Source organism: Agrilus planipennis, unplaced genomic scaffold, assembly GCF_000699045.2.
Source record: "Agrilus planipennis isolate EAB-ADULT unplaced genomic scaffold, Apla_2.0 scaffold6, whole genome shotgun sequence".
NCBI lineage: Eukaryota > Metazoa > Arthropoda > Insecta > Coleoptera > Buprestidae > Agrilus > Agrilus planipennis.
In genome coordinates, this window is record NW_020439302.1 from 1,997,871 (window position 1) to 2,020,803 (window position 22,933).

Genomic DNA, 22,933 nt, shown 5'->3' on the forward strand with positions numbered 1-22,933 from the left:
ATATATAGATAATTAGTCAAAACGAAAACAGGTTTGGAAGCTTTTACAAGAATATGTCAAAATTTGGTCTGGTAACTATCCGTCAACCGGAGGAGAGAAACGGAGTAATGGTCAATTTCCATATCTTTGATAAGCTGCTCCGTTCTCGGCTCACGAATTCCCAGTAACAATGCGATATTCGGATTTAGAGGCAAGGTTTAATTCATTAATTTACATTAAGTTAATTTATGATAAAAATCTGAAGTTGCTGTCTAGAACGTACGCTTCTCACAAACGACAGTGAAAACATTTTAAATCGACGGAACGACCAGGATTCTTTTCGGGCCAAGTCTTTAATCAAATTATTGATAAATTGAAATTATTATCTTCGGTAAGAAATGTAAGATATCCCACCACTTTAATACCTACACATCTCTGATAATCGAACCAACCGTGCAAGCTTACGTTGATATTTCAATGTGTAGTCGCTAAATTTGCATTAAAAAGACATAAATTTTCTCCTAATCATTGAACTTTTTGTAAAGATCTCAATTACAAGGCATACGCATCGCTAATTTCAAAAATACTTGGTAATTGTGCAGTTTACTGTTATGCTAAATAAGAATATGTATAACTAAATGTAAATACTCACTCCTTTCGCATTGCCTTTACCTACCGTAAACGTAAGACCATAATCAATTAAACAAAAGCCTCAAATCAAGGTCACGTCAAGTAAAGGCAACACTAGCGAAGTGAGTATTTTCGTAGCCGTATTTATTTTTCTTGAAATTCGGTTAGGTTGGGTTTGATTTGAAGCCCCCAACATGGTCTTGTTGAGAATAGTGAACAGCACAACATTAAAAATGTCAACGAAATCGGAAGTGCGTATATTAATCGAGACTTTCACCGAACTTTTTTTGATTTTGACACTTATTTTTGAAAATGTTTGCGCCACCTAATAAAAATATTGATTAATATTAATGAAAAACTGTCCAACAGAAAATTATATCCAACTTATGTCGAATCATCAAATAAAAGAGTCCTAATCAAAAGAAGCTAGATAAACAATCTCCGAATAGATTCTAACCCAGAGTTCGTTAAATGGTAAATTATTTTTTATTAAGAACGTTTAGTTAGGCAAGAATAATAACTATTATTATTATATTACAAAAATATGGCCAGTAGTTCCTCCTGATAAACATCAACATTGTTATTCAACTAAGAAAAAAAAAGACAGCATACACAAAAACCATTTCCAGCATATTAAGAAATCCATTATTGTTTGACGACCACCTTTTTGGCTGTTGCGGAGACGTAGATGGATAAAAAAAAAAACGAGCCGACTTTTTCAGCTTTCCATCCAGAATTCTCATTAATAATAATCTCCATAAACATACACAAGTCCTTCATTACGTATGTATTTTGAACACATTCGACTCAATTTAGACTCCGATTCGTTTTAAGAAAACGCCGAATCACGCCGTTTAATATTAAACAGATTAACTAAATGGACTTAAAGGGAGAAAGAAGCGAGAGGGGGTGGCAGCGGGGCGCTCTTCTTCGGGAAACATTTTCAAAGATACATCGTCGTTCCAGTAGATCTTTTAAAGAACGAAATGTATCCGAGCTTTGGTACAGTATGAAACAAAATTAAAGATACTACTAGCACATAAACCTAACGAAACTATTTCTCTCTAATAAAATAAAAAAACTGCATACTCATAACCTTTTTATATGCCTAAATAAGTTATTTCGTTGTTTTTTTTTTTGACACTATACTATACGTAATGTTTTTCTTTTGGTTTTCAGGTAAAATCCTAGAAAATTTGACGCTGAATCCGCCGCGCAAACTAAACCAAAGTCCGCCTTCGCAGCCGCCGACTCCGCCCAGTACGCCACTGTCACCGAAGGCTCATGATGTCCTAAACACCAAGTATACCTCATCGTCCGTACCTTTTCTACCTAACCTAACGATAACTCAAACGTCTAGTCCTAGTATACCTCACAACTCTAACCAGAGCTGTCAGAGAGGTCCGCTGGACCTCGATACGAAAAAACGCAAGATCTCATCCCACTACACGAACGGCACTGCGCTCAATTTTTCGCACATAGACGTCGAAAGTATGCGGATCAAGGGCGGCTCGGAAAGCAATTCGGGTGACCCAAAATTGATTGGACATTCCAGCCAACACAGTCCTGGGGTATGTTTAAAAACTGCTTCTCATTAAAATTAAGTTGATACTAATGAGGTATGTCAACCACTTAGATAACATAACAACACACAGACCTTACTGTTAGTTATTATTTTAGAAACCTTTAGGGTTCACATAAAAAGCTCTGGTTTGCTGTTTTCTTTAGCTTGATTTTAAAACGTGCGGCATGTCACTTACTAAAAGAAAGATTGATTTCAACAACATACATATCGGTGTCAGTTTTTCAACATAATTTTTACGAACCTAAAAGCCATTTAGCACACATCTAAAGCTCTCTAGTCCAAGTTATCGTGCCGCATTTTGAAAACATGCTGCCTGTTAATTAGTAAAGGAACAGCTAATTCCAATGTCTTACCGATATCTTTTCTGTACAAACCTAAAAGGCCTTTAGCTCTCACGTAGAATTTTCTAGATTACGGAATGTTATAAAAAACGAACAGCCTGTCAATTGCTAAACTAAATGCCATTTAGCATATACGTAAAGCTCTCTAAACAGAAACATTTCGAAAGCATGCTGCCTGTTAATTAGTAAAGGAACAACTGATTTCAATACCTTATCGATATATCAACAAATCTTATGACTTAGCACTCGGTGTACCTCTCCTTGCGATGTTATTTTACGAACTAAGTGTCGTTTAGCACACATCTAGAACTGCCTAGTTAACAACTACTTTGACATGATTTAACAGTAATCTGCCTGTCAATTAGTAAAAGATGAATTGATTTCAGTAAGTTATTGGTATTCTTTCGATAGCAAAATAGCGTTTAGCACTCATATAGAACTATCTAGTTTGCAATTTTCTTGGAATCCTTTGAAAACGGGCTATCTGTCAATTAGTAATAGCTTAATAGAATAATATTTAAAAAGTTTTTATGTAACTTATTGTCAAATCTTCTCATAGTCGCATAGTTAAGATTTTAGCAAGTACATAAGTAATTGTTGATTCCTCTGTAATTAACAGGGTCTATAATTTCTGGCGGTAAAAATAATAAACCTCGACGTTCCTGTAATCGAATAAATTAAAACGCCTCTGACACACATTCGACTTATTTTGCATTTAAATTGAAAATTAAAGATATATTTCGTCGACCATTGTTTTTGCCCGTTTTGTTGAAACTCCTTCGCCTTAATAAGTTCGGAGAGGTGTTGTGGGAAATACCGCGTAACATTATTTGCACATTTTTTTTTTCACTTGTTGATACGACTATTATTATCATTAAACCGTTCTAACAAAGTAATTACAATCACTACCCATATAATATTGTAATAACTTGCATTAATTTGAAAAGAAGGCGTAGGTTAATTCATTCGTAAGCACTTTTCCGTTAAAAAACTAATTATAATCGAATAAAAGAAAACTGAATAATCGACCATTCTAGGCAAAAGAGTAATTATTGTTTTAAAGTTCCGACGACGCGATGCAAGGAGTGCTGTGGAAGGAAACAAAAGTGTGGGAAAATTAAAACGTTCTACACAAACCGGAGTCCAATTATTATGTGTACTTATTAAGTATTATATTTGTTTCACACAAAAACGAATTTCAACTGGAAAATCCATTGTTCAAATCTTCCTACGGCATTTGGGTCGAATTCTACGTTAAGACTTAAAAAAATTACCTTACAAGGCAGCCACTAAGATTGACAGTTAATTAAAAACCACTTTTGGAGCCATGGTCCGCATGAAAAATGTAACTAATTTGCATGTAAGTAGGTATGTATCAGCCTCATACGTACATGCATGTACACGTTCATCTAAAAACGTGTCTCAGACAGAGGTAGTAGACGAACACTACCAGTGTGTATAATGGATAGAAAATTGACGCACCTAACGACATAGAAATGGTCCTAAATTGGGAAAAATCGTTTTAGTGTTGTCATTTAACTTCACCATATCAATTTTATTTAGTAATTAAATCAAAACTACACTCTTTGTTTCAAAACAAAACGACAATTATAATAATATAAAAGATAAATTAAATCCCTAGTGTTTTGTTTTTATCAGATTTACAGTTGGCAATACAGCATTACAGCACTAGCAGCTGTCAAATGTTGCACATAACCTATCACCCAACCACAATTAACAAACGTCAAATGAACTTAACCTAAAAATTAATGACAGATGTCAATCAATTGACTATAATTTTCGTCATGTGACAGAATAAGTTATTTGTTTACAATAATAACGGAGTCTGCCCTGTATTCTGCAAGATATATTCACTATTACTTATGTACAAATTTGTTATTTAAAAAAGCTTGATAACCAAATCGGCTCTTTCTCGTTAAAATTATATTGCAAACGTTTGTTTTTGATAACGTGACCTCAAATCAAAGCAATCGTTAAATAAACATACCTACCAACCGAATAAAGTTTGAATACCAATTACCAACCAACCGTTACTAACTTCAGACCAATTAAACGGCGATAGAGAGAAATAACAATAGAAATGTTCGTTTACGCCTGTGACGCGTATCATGTCCGACAACAAAACTTTCAAATTATTAATACGTTAACAAATATTCTGCAAATAGTGGATTGGTTCATAATAATAATAAATAAACATTGACAAAAAGCATGGCGTTTTCCTACAAATGTTGCCAGTGTGTAAAAATTGAAATCAATTAAGTTGGTTCATTTTCACAAGATGAATTGCAACATCGGGGTCGCCTGTTTCACATACGATACATGCCCGATTATTTATAAAATGAATAATCACATTTAAATTAGAATGAGATTGAAATGGCTGCGCCTTCAACAGGTAGTAAACTAGGTACAAAGTTTTTGTGCCGCGAAAAAACTCATTAACAACAGGGAAAAACGATATGTGCAGGTTGCAGATATGTAATTAAAATTATTTTCTCGAAAACAGAATGCTTTTACTTATTACTGCAAGAAATTGAATTGTTTCTAATACGATTTCTGGTAAAAATCACAAGTTCCTATGCATGTTAAGTAGTTACTTTAAAAGAAATGACGGAAAAATTGAAAACTTCTATTTCCCAATAACCAGATGGCAAAAACTGTTCAGAATTCAATATGAAATTAAAGCGCTTATTGTTACTTCAAGGTAAATAGTATTTGTAAGTTAATTCAACAATTGCTTTATATTTGATTTATTTCTTTATTGTAAGGTTTTAGACCCAAAGATATCTTGAGTTAATATGTCTTAACTACCCTAGATATATCATATCAAACAATCTCGCCTATTTCTTATTGATTTCCACAGAAGTCTCTTTAACCATCGTTAAAAGTATTAAACCGTATCAAAATAAGTAATAAACTAGTATAAATAATGCGACAATAGTACAAATAATAGTGGAGTCCTGCCCTGTCTCTCATCAAATTCTATATAATATTTACTGAATAACTGATACATATGTAAGAAGTTCGATAAACAAATTGACTTTTTCTCATAAAAATCGAGCAGACCAGAATCTCGTTACAAATTTTTCTTTTGGGAAACGTGATCTCAAAAAAATCTCCATTCACATTACCGTGACGGCACGGCCTACGGCCATGGTAACATAATTAAGCATCGACGTTTCGAGAGGCACTAACAAGCGCCCGGCGCAGTTTAAATTAAATTATTATTTTGCCATTACATTACACAAATATAGTGAAAGATTAAACCTACATAAGAGGCCACGGATGGTACCGTTGTCTCTCGAAATGAGAAAAACAGAAAAAAATGAACCAGCGGAAGAGACGGAGATACGTAAAAAGTTTACCAGTTTTAGAACTTTTTTGCGTTAACGCGTATTTTAAAATTTACCTTTTCTCCTGTAATTACCGCTGTCTTTAACACGCGAAATGCACATTAAGAACAAATGCGAAACAGGAGCCCAAACGCGACTGAGATCCAAAAATAGTTTCAACGCATTTAACCATTTCGCTGTTATTGTCGTAGTTGGCTAGGGAGCACCACTGCTAATTATTTTTTATTAGAGGGACATAATTATCGTATGATGTTTGTTGCTCTTTGGAAATATTGGTATGAAAGAGTGATGAAAGAAAAAGATTAGAGATAATATTAAAACTGGAAAGTCTAGAAAAATGCAAAAGCAAAGCTAGATGAGGTTATTGCTCGCAAATTGATGGATATGGATATATCCCAATGTGGGATCCGTCAAATGGGCATACACCATCTGGTGGCAAAATTTATAACTCGAATGAGGGAAAAATTTACATAGAAACTGTGCACGCAAATTGTAAAATTGTTTGTTAAAATAGTAAAATACGTTAAAACAGAACAAACAGAATAGCTCAAAACCCCAACGCCAAAACACGACACTGTAGTTGTCCGAAGCACTTTTCGGTAACAAAGTTACCTTCTACTAGTTTAGTTTACTTCAGTCCCTGAAGAAGGTAACTTTGTTACCGAAAAGTGCACTACAGTGTCGTGTTTTGGCGTTGGGGTTTTGAGCTATTCTGTTTGTTCTACAACAACCGCCAAAGTTTTTCCAATCTTCATATTACGTTAAAACAGTAAAAAAACTTTTTGATGATGGAGTCGACGAAGTTTTCTTCTAAAGTATAAAAAGTTAATATGTTCAGTGAAAAGCTGCAATAGCACTTCAGACATAAATCTTCACTCTTCACCTACATTAACTACTTTCCAATAAAAACTAACCATTTTATATATGTAAAAAATATATTCGAAAAATTAGAGAAAAAAGTAAACTAATAGAAGCTTGGATGAAAGCAGTAGGTATCAAAGAAGTGAATTCCGGAATAAAAATTTGTTCACGTCATTTTAATGCACATGATTATATTTCAGCAAGTATTTACCATCAGCCATAACCTTAATATTTAAAATTAGAATCATACAAAAGTTATAAAGTGAGAAATTATTTATTCCTGTGTAATTGATTCAACACAATTCTAATGATACGATATAAGTATTTTGAGGTTAAGAACATACCTGCTGCAATACAACAAAGTTGCAATAATGCGTTTGCAGCGTTCTCTTAAATCGGCTTTGCACGTGCAAGTCATTGATATGATATTGCTTAAATCACCCAGAATCACCTCACCAATTATATAACGTGAATCACTTTTTAAATCCGAAGTTTGTAAAAAGTAGGCAGTAAACTTGACGGAATTTGAAGGCTAGATTCCGGATTTGTTATTTCCGAATTTTATAATGTGATTGGCATTAAAAACACGCTCACCATCAACGAAATGTCCTTTCCGAGGCTTTGTGTCAGCCCAATCACATATTGTGTCAATACTTATCATTATTTTATCGTAATTTAAAAACTTGGAAATTGCACGGTACACTATAGGAACTACGATAAATTTTCGCTAATCGGCGCCATGTTTTTAGACTTCTCCCATTTGACGGATCCGAATGTTTTAGGGAAATACGAAGATTGGTTATGTTCTTCGGATTGATGACTCAATCAATCAATTTTTTGAATGTTGCAACTAATGGAAGAAGCAATCGTGGCATTCAAACCTCGGCTCAAAGGTCAAACCTAAACTCTTATCATGTCCTGCTTTGATTTTCAAAAGACGATGTAAATTTTATCCTGATTGTAACTGTATTCGTCAAAAAGCTTGAAGGACTTCACAAAAAAAAGAGAAATTCGAATGAGATGGGCCTACTTAAACTATTCATTGAATTGCTAAATTGATGATGGCAATTTTTTAACTTTTTGTCTCTCGGACAGAGGTTCTTAATTTCTTCACAAACAAAAGCCTGCGTGAAAAACACTTAAAATTTTTATTAGACAGTTCATTAATTTAAGTTGACCATTTAAGGAAACGCGCAGTTTCTCAGATTATAAATATACAATACACCTCGGAGCACCAAACGGCAATTTCCTAACGCAGAAACCACAACTTTTCGATGTAAACGCGGTTAGTAAATAGCACTTAAGATAAGAATTACATAAAACAATAACAACACAATTATTATAATAAAATATGCACCTAAAGGCGAGTTTGACCCATTTTATTATTATATTTTTACTCAACATCAGCATAAATTTCAAATTATAGTAACGTCGGACAAACACAAAGCATACTAAATGACAGAGTCTCTGAACGCTCCTGCGAAATACATATTTATCCTTTTAGGCTGATTACTACATACATTAGCAACCCTCGCACAAAGTTTGTCATATTTCATCTCACCCCCCTTGAAATTTTCATTTTTACTTTCCTAATTAACAATATTCATTTTACAGGCCATGTTTTCTCCAAGCTTAATGCAATTTCCTGTGTCGAAATCGGAAGATGGCAGTCCGCCCCCAATGGAAAACAACCCTATAAGTGGTAAGTCATTTTGTTTTCTTACTCCGTAGATTCCTTATCTACAGTTGTATGTTTATTACTTACTGAAAAACACGAAGTTCTCAATCGAATAAATAGCAAAAATGTTTCCTTTGCATCTATCTTTACCTATAAAAATGAGGTAATGAGTATTTTTGAGTATGTGTGCAACTCTTCGTGAGAACTACATGTCATTTTATTGATGTGACATTTGAATTGATGGAATAAAGTTCATGGTCTCTTATTAATAAGATTAAACATTTTTACCAGTATTATTATTACAACAATCCGTGTAGTTACTATTTAAAATAACCTTTTCACAAATTCGCCAAACCAAGAAGAGAACCTCTCATCTGTTCTTCTACATTTTTTTTTAAACAAAAGATGACCTTTTACGCAACGAATTCTCGCTTCGCGATCGACAATATTTGTAACGTTGTACTACATTCCCCTAATAACTAACAACAAACAAATGCATCTTTCTTTTGCGGCCGTTGCCAAGCTCGAATTCATCATCAGCGCTGGATCGGTCATTAAAATAATTAAGAGCTTCAATTATTCATAAGTTCCGAAGCGAACACAATCAGTTATTAAGTTTTTTGACAGACTGCGATTACTCAAATTCAAAATATCATTACTTCGCGTAAGCGTTTGAACCGTTTTTTTTTTTTTATTTACTGAGAACGGAAAAAGATGTGACAGAGCCGGACTCAAAAATTGTTGGAGGACAATTACACTTCTTAATTTTTTATCCATTAGTAGTTAGTGCATGTGAATTATAGTGATTCAAAAATGTTACATGGAGTTGTAGAATGAAAACAGTTTTTGTAAATGGAAAGTCGCTAGAGAAATCAAGAAAATTTTTCTTCTTGAACAAGATTTTAATAAAATAATTCCAAAGTGACAGAACACACAGATCAACTTTTACCTGCTGTCTTAACAGCGCGTTTTAGAAAACACCACAAATGTCGCGGTAAACGCCATCTGTAGTACGATGCTACATTTTAGGATTACGTATGCTCCAACAAGATTTTAATGGTGAAAGGACCAGAGATCAGTTTGGTTTGAGTTGTTATGCAAATATGCAGATAAAAAACATCTTTATCTACTAATAAACTGAGCAATTTTCGCATTCGATTGATTTTATTTATTGACCATTTGCAACAAAATTATTCTGAGCCGGTCCTGTCCACTGTCCATTCTAAAACGCTGTGTCTTTGAGATGTAAACTACCGTCACAGCAAGACTTGGAGAATCAGTACGAACTCCTGGTTAATAGAACTACACACATTTAACAATATATAAATTGCCTTAAATTAGAAGAGACAGATTTAATAAACTCAAAGTGGAAAAATATTTAGTAATTTAAGATTCGTGTTTGTTTTCCGCTTCTACACGTGGTCTAGTCGCATCTCTGTCTCACAATCTATCTCTCTCTCTTAACGACGGGGACATAATACTGGCATGTATACCTACATATAATGTACATACATATGTATATGAATGTACGTACATACGCGACCGCGACCAACGTTTATTGGAATTTATGGGATCGCCTTTCGCTAATTCAATTTGTTATTAATTCATTCCGATTTTTTTTTTGTGGCCCGGCGTGTTCCGGAGATCGAGCAACGTCTATAATTACAATAAAAATCATATTATGATGATGTTCTACCTCGGATTTGTCCGTGTGTCTGTCCATCACTCATTTTAAGTTATGATCCATGGAAAAAAGATCGAAAATTGCACTTTTCTGTAAAAAATTGTAGAAATGTCATCGATTTAAATTTGAAAGGACTAAAAAAAAATTGACTATTAAAACGTTTAAGAAATGAATGATAGAAAGATAGCTATACCTATTTTTCGTAGTCTTGATGTCATCCTTAAATCTTTAATTAAAAATCATCCGTTTTGATGTATTTGAGTTGGTAATAAACAATTGGAAAAAAGTAGTCGGGTCTAAATGTTACGTCCGAATGTTTGAATGACATAATAACCATTACATTTTTGTTTGACGTGTATAGTACGTTGTAAATACATACGCGAACTGGTGTAATTTCCATAAATTGTATTATTTTTAACTTAATTGTTTCGCACACCCTAGGACTTCATCAGAATTCTACACAAAACTTAGCACTGTGTTTCTTAACAGTAAAATTAATTCTAGTTACACGAATTTGTAAGCAATTACTTATCTGTAGTCACAATTTGAAATATCTGTTGCTTTTTGACATTCTCCTCAGTCTTTAGTCATAAAAAGCTCGTTTAACTCAAAATTAACATTCCTTTCAGCCTAATTTATAACGTCTCATTTATTATTCGAATAAGGAAAATCATAAAGTATCAGTCAGTCAGTCATCTGCTTCGTCAGCATTATTAAAAACCTAAAAATCCGTATAAATAGAATTCGAAGCTTTGACGCGTTTACAAATCGTTTAATCGTTCGCTATAGCAATTACGTGTTAGGCATAAAGTTTACGACGAAACCGTAATTTAATAAATAACTTAATTACCTGTTAACGTCTTTCGTCCGGGGCCACACTATGGGCAACAGTTATTAGTTTAACATCAGTATTTCTAGTAGGTACGTACCTGTCCAGATCTAGATCTCTTAAAACCGTTATTACCGTATTGTTACCTAACTTTAAACTTTCTTTAGTCAGTAGCTTCTTGAAAGCTTAATCAACTATAATAATATCTACACGAAAACGTGAACATTAATTAACGGAATTCGAAATTTTAATTAACTCTATAAAAAATATTGAATTATTTCGTTTAGATTATCATCTTCATTTTATTAACAATTTCCTAGTGATTTCTTATTCCAACAGTCTTTTAGTTCTTCCAATAAGTTTTAGATAAGGTTTTATAGGATCAACTTTTAATAAGGTTAATAAATAAACATTTTCCTGCATAGTGCTGTCAATTATATGTAGTTATCGGCAACAGAAATAACAACCAAATTTATTTTTACAATAAAAAATGCGAAACACCTTGTTGAATGCGTTATATTTGAAAAAATTGCTATTAGTATATTAACTAGTAAACAAATTCTAGTACAAAACGTTTTTACTTCATTCAATTTTAGCCTAGCACAAGTCAATTCAATTTCCCATTAAACTATTTAATTAAATGCTAAAGAGTATGATTAGTTTTTTTTTTGTTGTATTAGATACGGCAACATTCTCAAAGAATAATTTTTTGCTTCTTGTCAAATAAATATTATACACAAACAGACGGTATCCGTTTCCTAAACCTACTTCAACACTATTAACGAAACTGATTCCCTTTTATTATTACTTTTTTTACAGCAATTCGTATAGATATTAATAGCAACTAAATCAGACATAACAATTTCTGTTCAAATCCAGTATGACGTGTGAATTGTTATCTCTACGATGACTTGGGTACGATACAGTTGTCTAAACGGAAAAATGTCTTTTTTTTTATAGTTGTCTAGCAAAATGTGACGGATTATCTCTACTAATGACGCCATTTTTGAAAAAGCATATTGCCAGAAAATAAACAGCAGAAGCAGAAGCAGAATATCCCGATTTTCTGTTTCTCGGTAAAACATAACTGACAGGTTTGTTTTAATTTCATTGACTTTTACTGTCTGTTTGTTTTTCGTTGTGTGTCGACAAACATTCAATGAAATTGCATAGTGAATTACGCACGAGAACTAATAAATACCAAAATGCCAAACAAAAATAGACGTAGGCGTTTTTTCTTAAATGAACCGCCGTACTACCTACATTCGTACCATAAAATAGCTTGTTAATCTAAATTTTTAAAAAATCAGGCACAATTCCTTGAGGTTTCTCAAGTTTGCGACATCTTGTAACAATATTACGTTGCATTAACACTGGAACAGATAAAGTTAGGTTATGTTTACATTAATTTGATTTAGTTAGGTTATGTCAAGGACTGCAAGCAATATGGCGTGAGCGTAAGGGCGTCACAAAGTTCGAAGATCCACTGCGCTTTAGACAAATGCGCATCCGATTTATACGTAGTCAAGGAGATTTTGTTTATTTGTTTACTTTTGCCTAGTGATACTACCGAAATTAATGCGCAGTCGTTCGTCGCGCAGTGGACTATTACGTTTTCTATCCTTTATTAGTGATTATGCTTTTTAGTCACATTCGTTTTAGATTAAGTTAATGCTCCTATAACAGAAAGGAGATGAATAACCTTTTTTCGGAATATAAAAGAATAATACACGTATGAAAAGAACAAATAATCATTTGATGTAAATCGCGTCTGCATTTTAACGATACCATCTTGCTGAAAACAGTACAATAACAACAAGAAAGAGGCGTACTGTAAATTATTATAATTTAATTGTAGGTTAACAAGGCGAATGTGTAGGAGCAAAATTGCGATTGAGAATGTTATTTGTAAGTATTATTCCTTGTTCAGCACTGAACCGTGTAGGTACATTGTATCTAACCTACTCATTCCGTTTAAACACAGGTATTGAAAGAAAAAAGAAGACGAAGCCCATTGTATATGGAAATTTTGAAAGGTAGGTATATTTTATGCCAGTAAAGCCCACTCAAAATTTTGTATTTTTTTTATAAGTTTTATTCATTAGTTGATAAGATTTTTGATGGTAATGTTGGGCATTATTACGTAACACCAAATAGCCTCTTTTGTGCCTTTATTGATAATCCTTAACAAGGTCCTTTTTTATTTAAGGATATCGACTTATGTCTATTAGTGTTCAGAGCGTGAAGCGAAAGTTCTCGGGTTCGATTCCCGGCGAGGGTCTGACAACAGCAACAAATTTTTTCCTCGTTACCTAAGGTAGTTTATAGCGGGTAAAAAATTGAAAATAAATTTTCACATTAATAAGAAATGTTCTGTTATTATAGTCCATAATTAACAGAAAAAAGAGAGGTCAGTGATACCAGCCTACTTACTGACGCAGATTACAAAAGTAAAATGAAACTTGTGAAAACACTAATAGCTTTCCTCTGATTTTTATTAGGTATATGTAATAAGTAGACACAAGTTTCATGTCAGAATGATGGATTACTATCTAATAGCAGTCAGTATCTAGCGATCTTTCAGCAAAATATCCACGAACTAATACTTGATACACTGCTGCCAATGCACATTTCTTTTTTACCCACACACACACACACACATTCAGAGGCACTTGGTGACCTTTCCGATTATGTATTAAGTGGAAGAAGAGAAAAAAATGATGTTAAAATTCATTCCCTCCTCTAGCCTCCCCGTCCCTCGTCTCCTGCCTACTCTACATTCCCAAGGCGTTCGTGACGGCTCGAAAAATCCATGTACCAATTATGAAGAAGATTTCAGAAGCAATCTCCGTCGTGTCTATTTATATTCATTCTAATCGATAAAAGTGCTAAATCATAAATGTCAAGCATAATATAATATATTGTTTTATTCAGTGATTACGGTGACGGCAAAAATGACGCGAAAAAAATGAAAAGAAATCGAAGGCTTCTTCTTATTCGTTTATTTTACTGCATTAATTCACTGGCGACTCATGGTATATTACGCGATTAGGAAGAAGCTTATTATCTCCTTGAGAAATTAAGAAAGTTTGCCCTTTCAAATCAATTAGGATCTGAGAAAATTATGTTTTATTACCAAAGAATACCCCTTTAAATATTAATTTTAACATAAAACTGCAAATATTAAAAAAATGCACGTTTATTTGGCTCAAAACGGAAAGAACTGGGGATGCCTGTCAGCCGTCAGTCTTAGTAGGGTTGAAGACCTTAGGATAATGGAAAAATTAATAATCACCTCAACCTCTCCAAAGATGTATTAACGAGAAAATTGATTTTCAATATTCCACCCACTACAATATTTTTGTTGCTGTTGTCACCAAAGAGGGTTTCTGTTTGTAAAAGTTTAACTTTCTATTCCAAGACATCGCGTAAGGATTCGTCAGGTTCCTGAAAAGATTTAGAAGCGTTCGAACTGTGGTGTTACCGACGAATGATGAGGATACCGTGGATAGAGAAGGTTAGAAATGAGGAGGTGTTAGAAAGAATAGGAGAACAGAGGACTATGGAAATCAATAAGAAATAGTCGAGATAGGTTGGTAGGACACCTTCTCAAACATGAAGGTCTAGTCAAAGACATATTAGAAGCAGAAACGGGAGTTAGGAGGGGTAGAGGTAGACCTAGATTACTGTTCGCAAATAGTTAAGGATGTGGTATGTTTTAGTTTTAAGGAAATGCGAAAATTGACTCAGGATAGGAAAAAGTGGAGGTGCGTATCCAACCAGTCTTAGGACTAGGGTTGCCACCCGTACTTTATTATAAAGTATTGTACTCTATTTCGACTGTGCGTACGTTATAATTTACAAGACACATGAAGTACGCAAAAACACTTTCTTTAAGGCCTTAAGTAAACATTGTAATTTTGTAAGCGATTATTCGAAATTCAGAGTACTTTTACATCAATAGTATTGCACAGAAAAATGGCCACGCATATTTACGGAACAACCTGATTTCCCAAATCTGTTCAAGGTGGTGCTACTTTTGCTGTTCGCTCCGGCCACTTCAGCATTTACAGAAAGAGTATTCTCTGTTATGAACGCAAAGTGGCGGGACGACAGGAATAAACTTCATTAAAACTAATTAAAAATGGACTTTTAGTTTACTTAAATCTTGGTTTGCTACGTTTAGAGGCTATTAATATATTTAAGAGCGACAGAAATTTGTTACTGGCTGCTAGGTGTAACAAAAAATATGTTTTTAAAAACAAAGAATAAAATACTTTATTTTTATCCTGAGTACTTTTTTTTTTGAACCATTTAGTCGAGAAATACTTTATGTAAAGCCTGAAAAGGACTGACGACCTTATGATTACTTTTGGTTCGTAATCCACAAATAAATTCGGAAACCATTAATTTGGAAAGATGGCAGCGCATGCTACCGGCGCTGTTCTTGCTGCAGCCGCAAAATAATAGATTTCGAACAGGAGGCGTTTAAATCACTCATGGCGACAACGACGGCAAAAAGGCACCTTACAATAACGCGCGTAGGTACCTATCATACAAACACACACAGGTGTGCAAATACATGTGTTTTACAAGTCGCGTTCGACCAACACAATCATAAATAACTTGGCGTTGCATCACGGGCTGTACGCGCTGCCCAAACGTACGCATCATGCGTGCATTGTTTTCGCGAAACAACAAACGAAGTACGTACAACCGGGAACACAAGTTCTAATATTCGGTCCCGACAATCTGCCGTTAGAGCCATCTATAGTTTTTTTTTAAAGAGAACGTGCAGCGAAGAGGCTTTACTAAAAATAAGCCTGCTAATACGGCCAGAGGGGTTGTATAAATAGTCGTAGTTATGTTTTAGGGACAAAGTAATTGTACTTTACTCGACTAATACAATCTCTCGGTAAATTGACCGCACATACGGTCTATTTTAAACTAAAATTGTGCTTAAAATTTTTGGTCAACCGGAATTTCGAGGTAGGGTTCGCGCCAAAAATTTGGCATTTGAAATTTAAAAAGATGCAGCCACAAATAAAGCTCTCTAATTAGATTTAAACAGCGAGTCCAGACGGTGGCAAACGTGGCACCGTCATCATCATCAAAATCGTCATTATCGCCCGCTTCTCGGAGCTGTTAGTCTGTAAGAACGAACTACACTCCAAAAGACAGACCGCTTATCGATATATCTGTAGTTAAGCGCCATAGCCTAAAGGACCGCTACATTGTTTATTTTTATTTATTGTAACTCTCTTATTTATTTAAAAAATTAACGAGTTATATTTTATATCTTTGTGGTTTTGTACCTACTTCAAGTAAAATTAAATATAATCAAACCTATTATTTAGATTAAGAAATCGATGTTAAAAGTTTTTCTTTTTAGTGTACTCTTATACACGATGATCCTGTAAGGAAATCGAACCGGTTTTTTAATAATGCTAGTAATTAAATCAGTCGATAATTAATTTAAATTAAATGTAAACGCTATTGATTATGTAAACTAAATTTGATCCAAGGCCAAAATTTAGTACAGTTGAAATATTGCACATACTTAAAACAGAATTAAATATCTAACCTGTAAACTTACAAGTTGTTGAAGTGCCTCATGGTTCGAACCAATAAGACAGTCAATAAATACAACTGTGACTTACCTGCAAAAAAAAGAAAACGAATTAGTTGATGAATAAAATTATATTCCTGAAAATATATAATAAAGAAGAACCAAAATATACATTTAGTTATAAAAATAGATTTTAAATAGTCCCGACACCTCCACCATTTTTTTCTACAGAGCAATAACATGTAAAAATCACCTGTTGTTATAAAAAATAACTGTAATTTAAATTTTAGTACAATAATAATCAATTTTAACGTAAAAATCGATACGTTCGATTAAAACTTCATCAAAAAAATCGAAATATCAGCACAATATACGTACGATTACATTCGAGACGTTCAATCAGAAGTTCGTAAAAAAGATCGAAGTATCGACTTAATGTATGCATGGTTACATTTTTAATGTTATCATTAATTGCTAACAAAAATACGAAAGTACATTATAACAAATGCGTAATGAGAAATTTGTAAAAGCTTTAATTCAGTCAGAAAAGCACTAGTACAGAAAGAGAAGTTCAGAAAAACTAGAAAAACGTAACTCCAAAAAATCTACTTGCCTTTTAAACCCAAAAACAAAATAAAACTGACGATATATATATATATAACGAAATGCAGAATCTGTTAAGGGATGAGTACCTATTATACTAAAATATGTAGTAGGGAAACGGGCGAAACCTTTACTGAAAGAATTCATAATCATGAAAAAGAACTTTCAAATAGGAAAAATCAGTCTACAAGACTTATTTTGCTATCAACCATATAAGACGTAGTTGATTATAAATTTTGGCATATTTCTCTCCAAGTTCGCCCTTACAAATAGGTAGGTACACAAGGGGAGTACGCACAATACAAAATATTGTGGTATCTCTCGAAGTGCAATTCCGTACTCCGTCATTTTACATTGGAGCATACACAAATGTCACGCATTATTTAATTCTGTAATCAGTTTTGCCCGCCCCTTGCCCATCGTTTCGTCCGTCCTCCGCGAGCTTCACCGAAAACGGAATTAATAAGCCTCCTGCCTGCCGTCCTCGCTGCTGCACAAGTACCTACTACTATACATTATCTATCCTACCGCGTATGGACGACAAGCAGATGGCAATTTTACTTTCTGCGATCCAGATTAATTCTATACTACAATACACTTAAAAATTTATTCAATGGTGTTACAGTCGAATAATGAGAATACCGCGTTTGGAAAAAATTATAAATGAGGAGGTAATAGAGATAGGTTGATAGAACACCTTCTCAGGCATCAGGAATTAATTAAGAAGAGTAGGGATGGACCTAGATTAGATTAATGTTCAGAAATATTGTTAAGGATGCTGTACGTTGTGGTTTTATAAACCGAGCGGTATGTCCTAGAGGTTTAGACCATTGCTTAGCACTCGAGAGGACACCAGTTCGATTCCAGGTCCATCTGCCTTGGTCCAAGTTTTTCTGTGGTTTCCTTGGACCACTCAGAATAGGAAGGAGTAAACGTATGTGTAGAACCAATCATAGAACTGACGACTTTATGATGTCGATGATGATAAATTTCTTCAATTTTCATAAAGATCGTCACTCCTAAGACTAATTGAACACCTACCTCCAATTTTTACTCTCCTGAACTTATATTCACATTTTCCTTAAATCTAGAACATCCTATATCCTTAGTAAGATGTGAACAGTAATCCAATCATGTTACTTTGTGACCTTAAAAAGGAAGAATTGCATAGATATGAGAAGGATTACTGAAGATTTATAACGTTCCTATATGATAAAAGATATCAAAGTAGCGATTATTTTATCAAAATTGATACAGTGAAAAACTTGTTGATTCGCATTTTCCCTTTTATTTATAGACTGTGGGTACCAATTTATGTCTCGCAGGATATATACATACGTATGTCTATCAATTATTCGTAAATACAATCATTTATTTGTGTATGCGTTGAGAGAGCAAGGATGGAGGAGCAGTCGGACGGACAGACACAGAATGGAGAGAAAGAGAACAAAAAAGGGGGAGTAAATCGGAGAGGCAGAGAGAGACCGACGAGCCGACAACACAAGAAATAAAATTTTATGAATAATAAAAAGATTTAAATTGGTTAAATTGAAGAGCAATTGCCGTGAGACTAATGTTGGAGATTTCATTGCTTCAATTGACGTAATTTACATGTAGAATGGGACAGAAATACTGCAGGACTTTACTCTTTATTTAGTATTTCCTTTTTCAGATAAGAGCTACTCGTCTGATATATGTACTGCTGGTTTCTGTACATACTTATATACGTGTATGCATGTGTAATTTTATCTATATATATATGTGTGTGTGTGTGTGTGTGTGTGTGTAGAGTGTATGCAAATATACACATGTGTGTGCTAACACAGTCCGCGTATTTTAAGTATCTATTATACGATCGACTCGACAATTCAACAACTGCAACTTGGCACACTATTACGTTACAATTTGCGAATGCGAGCTCGTGTAATTTTTATCTATTCTAAAGGATGAAGTTTTTTCGTTGAATTAAACACGTCAATCAGAAAATCATAATGACGAACAAAGCCAGAATCTATAATAGAACTCAAGCCGCAAGATCTTTCAATTTGGGCTTCGATATTCTGATCCTGTTATTGGTCTTTTTTCAACTTTTAACTTTAAACTTAGTAGTCGTCAATAGAAAGAGTATTTAGACACCCATCTTCACTTCTTACTATGTTGAGGTAATAATTATCCACTTTAGGGCAATTCTGGGATAAATTCAAATTCACTTTCTATGTGAGCTCGATCAATAGGAAACCCAATACATACCAATGAGCCATCGAATCTTCGCCCATCTAAAATTACTTATGGTATTTTACTCCAATTTCAGAGTGTTATCTACTTTAGGACAATTCCGAGGTAAATTCAAATTCACCTTCGAATAATTCAATCGTTACCATACCCAATACATAACGATGGGCATCGATTGATCCCATATCGAACTTTTGCACAAATTACAATTATTGCTAATGACCTGTTACTACCATTTCTACATATCTTCTACTTTAGAGCAGTTCTGGGGCTACATTCAAATTTTCGTTTGAAGCCCCTCTTCTAAATACAGACTGGTTCTTATGAATTTTTTTCCATTAAAAAAATATTCCAAAATTAGCATTTAATAGTATTAGCATCTAGCAAGGATCTATCTAGAGATAGCTTTAAATAAAATGGAAGCGGCATTGACAAAACAGTATTGTACGAAAATAAATAAAAGAAAAACAAAAATTCTGGTATTCAAGATGGAAGAAAAAGTAGGGAAAGAGCTAATATAACCAAAGGAGACGAAAAATTAAAAGAATTGACTAATTTTCGGTATAGTAGGGATATAAAGCAGAGGCTAGCGCAGGGTCGAGTCGCCTTCAACAAAAAGAAGTCACTTCTATGCTCGCGATCGATTAATTTAGAAATTCGAAAAAGATTGTTAAAGGTGTATGTTTGGAGCGCGGCGTTGTACGNCGCCTTCAATAAAAAGAAGTTACTTCTATGCTAGCGAGCGATTAATTTATAAATTAGAAGAAGATTATTAAAGGTGTATGTTTGGAGCGCGGCGCTGTACGGGTGCGAAACATGGACGGTGGACGCTGCAGAAAAGAAAAGGTTAGAAGCATTCGAAATGTGGTGTTACCGGCGAATAATGAGGATATCGTGGATAGAGAACCAGTCTTAGAACTGACGACCTTATGATGATGATGATGAATCTAAATCCTAACAGAGGTGTTTATTTTGCCTTTGAGTGATTATCAGTAAAAACTTCATCATTTTATGATTCTAAAATTTGGATCTGATGAATAGGGGGAATGGTATTCTAGGGTAGTGTTTCAGTGGGATATTTTCTATTCGAGGGCAATTTTTTTTTACAAAGGGACATCAAAGTCTACAAATATTTTGTCTAATTCTTGACCGAAACATGGACGGAGGGCGCTGCGGAAAAGAAAAGGTTAGAAGAGCGTTCGAAATGTGGTGTTACCGGCGAATGATGAGGATAGCGTGGATAGGGAAGGTTAAAAATGAAGAGATATTAGAAATAATAGGAAAACAGAGGACTTATGTAAATCAATAAGAAATAGGCGAGATAGGTTAGTAGGAGACCTTCTCAGGCATGCAGGTTTAATCAGAAACATATTAGAGGCAGATACGGGAGTTAGGAGGAGTAGAGGTAGGCCTAGATTACATTACTGTTCGAAAATAGTTAAGGACACAAACTTGTTCTAGTTTTACGGAAATGCGAAGATTAGCTCAGGATATAGGAAGGAGTAGAGGTACGTGTCCAACAAATCCTAGTACTGACGACATTATGATGATGACGCTGGTATTCATAAATATTGAAAACACATTAAAATTATATCGAATCCTCGCCAGATTTGGAATATAATCGACTACAAATGGCTATAGAGAATTCGATATGCAAAACAGTTTTTCTGCACAATGACGACAACAACGAGAAGCACGAGAGCAGAAAATAAATGAAATAATGTCGAGTGCGTATAAAGTATAAAATAACTCATTTCCCGTGATTGTAATTTACGGCCGAGTTCTGCAGTAAATAAACACAACAAATATGCAATAAAGGTTAATTTCCTATACAAATACAAAGTAGGTATACTCGCGTACACATATATATATATATACTGTAGATTCGCATGTGTGTGTGAATGCGTGATCCATACATAATGATAATTTTATAGCACAGAATAATGTCCTTTAGAGAGAAAACGGGCATCTTTTACGTTGACGTAAAACATTTTTGTCCGGGGACAACCGGCGGTACCGGGGACGGTTTTATAGTTTAGTTGCGAAAAAGTCTTGTTATATGTGCTTTCTGTGAAATCGTTCGCGACCAGTCTCGAGAAATAATAGACCGGCTGCAGATTTATTTAGCTTCAATTTATGATCCCCTTAACTTCTCTTGTAACAATTCCTCCATCCCTCCCGCCATTCCCGTCAAACTTTCGAAAAAAAAAAAAGTCCCACGTACATTATTATCTTTATGTCGCATCGCCATCGATACTACTATGCGACAACAACAATAATAAAACTAGCACTTGAAATGATCGTTTGTTTGTTTGTTTTTGTTACCCGTAAATACGTATGTATATGTGAAACCTAATACGAACGATTCGCTACTTTCCGTTCCGCCTAGGCGGTTTTACATGCAGTGCCATTTTCAGAATTACCCTTTATAGAATCTGCATGAACTTCACAATGTAAGTTTGTCGTAGGAAACTTCTGATGAAGTCGAAAACTATGCCAAACAAATCTACATAGATATATAGACCTAGCGCGACGAAATTGTATTTCTTATTTCGGAAATGTACTAAAATTTGTCGCTAACTGTTCGCTTTTTGTAGTCAAATCCAAAAATTTGTCGCCACTTTCTGACAAACATATCTCTTGCTAACTTGCTGATGCTGAAATATCGTAGAAAAATATCTACTGTAGGAGCCAAAATCTATCGCTAATTTGTCACTAAGTGATGGTTCTTTTACCCATTTTGCTGCTAGTGCAGTCTCGACCTAATCAGCGAAAAACGATTGAAGAGTCATTCTAGCTGACAATACACAGCATACAGAAAAATTGTAGAAAAGTACCTACTATAAGGGCCAAAATCTATCGCTAATTTGTCACTGAAGGATGGTACTTTTACCCATTTTGTCGCTAGTCTACTTTCGAGCTAATCAACGAAAAACGATTGGAGAATCTTTCTTGCTAACACTACATATGGCATAGAGAAATATCGTAGAAAAATGCCTACTATAAGAGACAAAATCTATCGCTAATTTGTCACTGAAAGATAGTACTTTTACCCATTTTGTCGCTAGTCTACTTTCGAGTTAATCAACGAAAAACGATTGGAGAATCTTTCTTGCTAACACTACATATGGCATAGAGAAATATCGTAGAAAAATACCTACTGTAAGAGACAAAATCTATCGCTAATTTGTCACTGAAAGGTAGTACTTATACCTATTTTGTCGCGAGTCCAGGCGCGAGCTAACCGACAAGAAAGCTGTTCCTGCTGGCGCTGCACATTGCGCAAATATAAATGTCATAAAAAGATACGATAGGGATCATATTTTGTTGCTAATTTGTCACTGGAAGATGGTGGCATTACACATAGAAAATCATATTATCATTTTCATATAAATTGTCAACAATCAAACTCTTCTATCTCCTGGTCTAATAAACAAAACTTAAAAATTCCGTAACAGGAAAATTATGACCCTTACAGTATTTTCTTAAGCCAGTCATATTTCGAGATATGTATAGTATCGTTAGCTATCAAGCCAGCGCTCGTCGTCTGTTTGTCAGTAATCGACTGAAG

The 22,933-nt window shown here is 34.3% G+C and overlaps 1 protein-coding gene across 2 annotated transcripts in view; it reads left to right on the forward strand.

The window, feature by feature from the left end:
- Positions 1–1,793: 1,793 nt before the first annotated feature.
- Positions 1,794–22,933, forward strand: part of LOC108745055 (zinc finger protein castor homolog 1-like) — a 48,296-nt gene continuing 27,156 nt past the window's right edge. For both annotated transcript variants that reach the window (XM_025978487.1, XM_025978488.1), the window contains exons 1-2: positions 1,794–2,180; positions 8,382–8,469. In XM_025978487.1, coding sequence (XP_025834272.1) covers positions 2,103–2,180; positions 8,382–8,469 — 166 coding nt within the window. In that variant the 5' untranslated portion in view covers positions 1,794–2,102. The remainder of the gene's footprint in view (positions 2,181–8,381; positions 8,470–22,933) is intronic.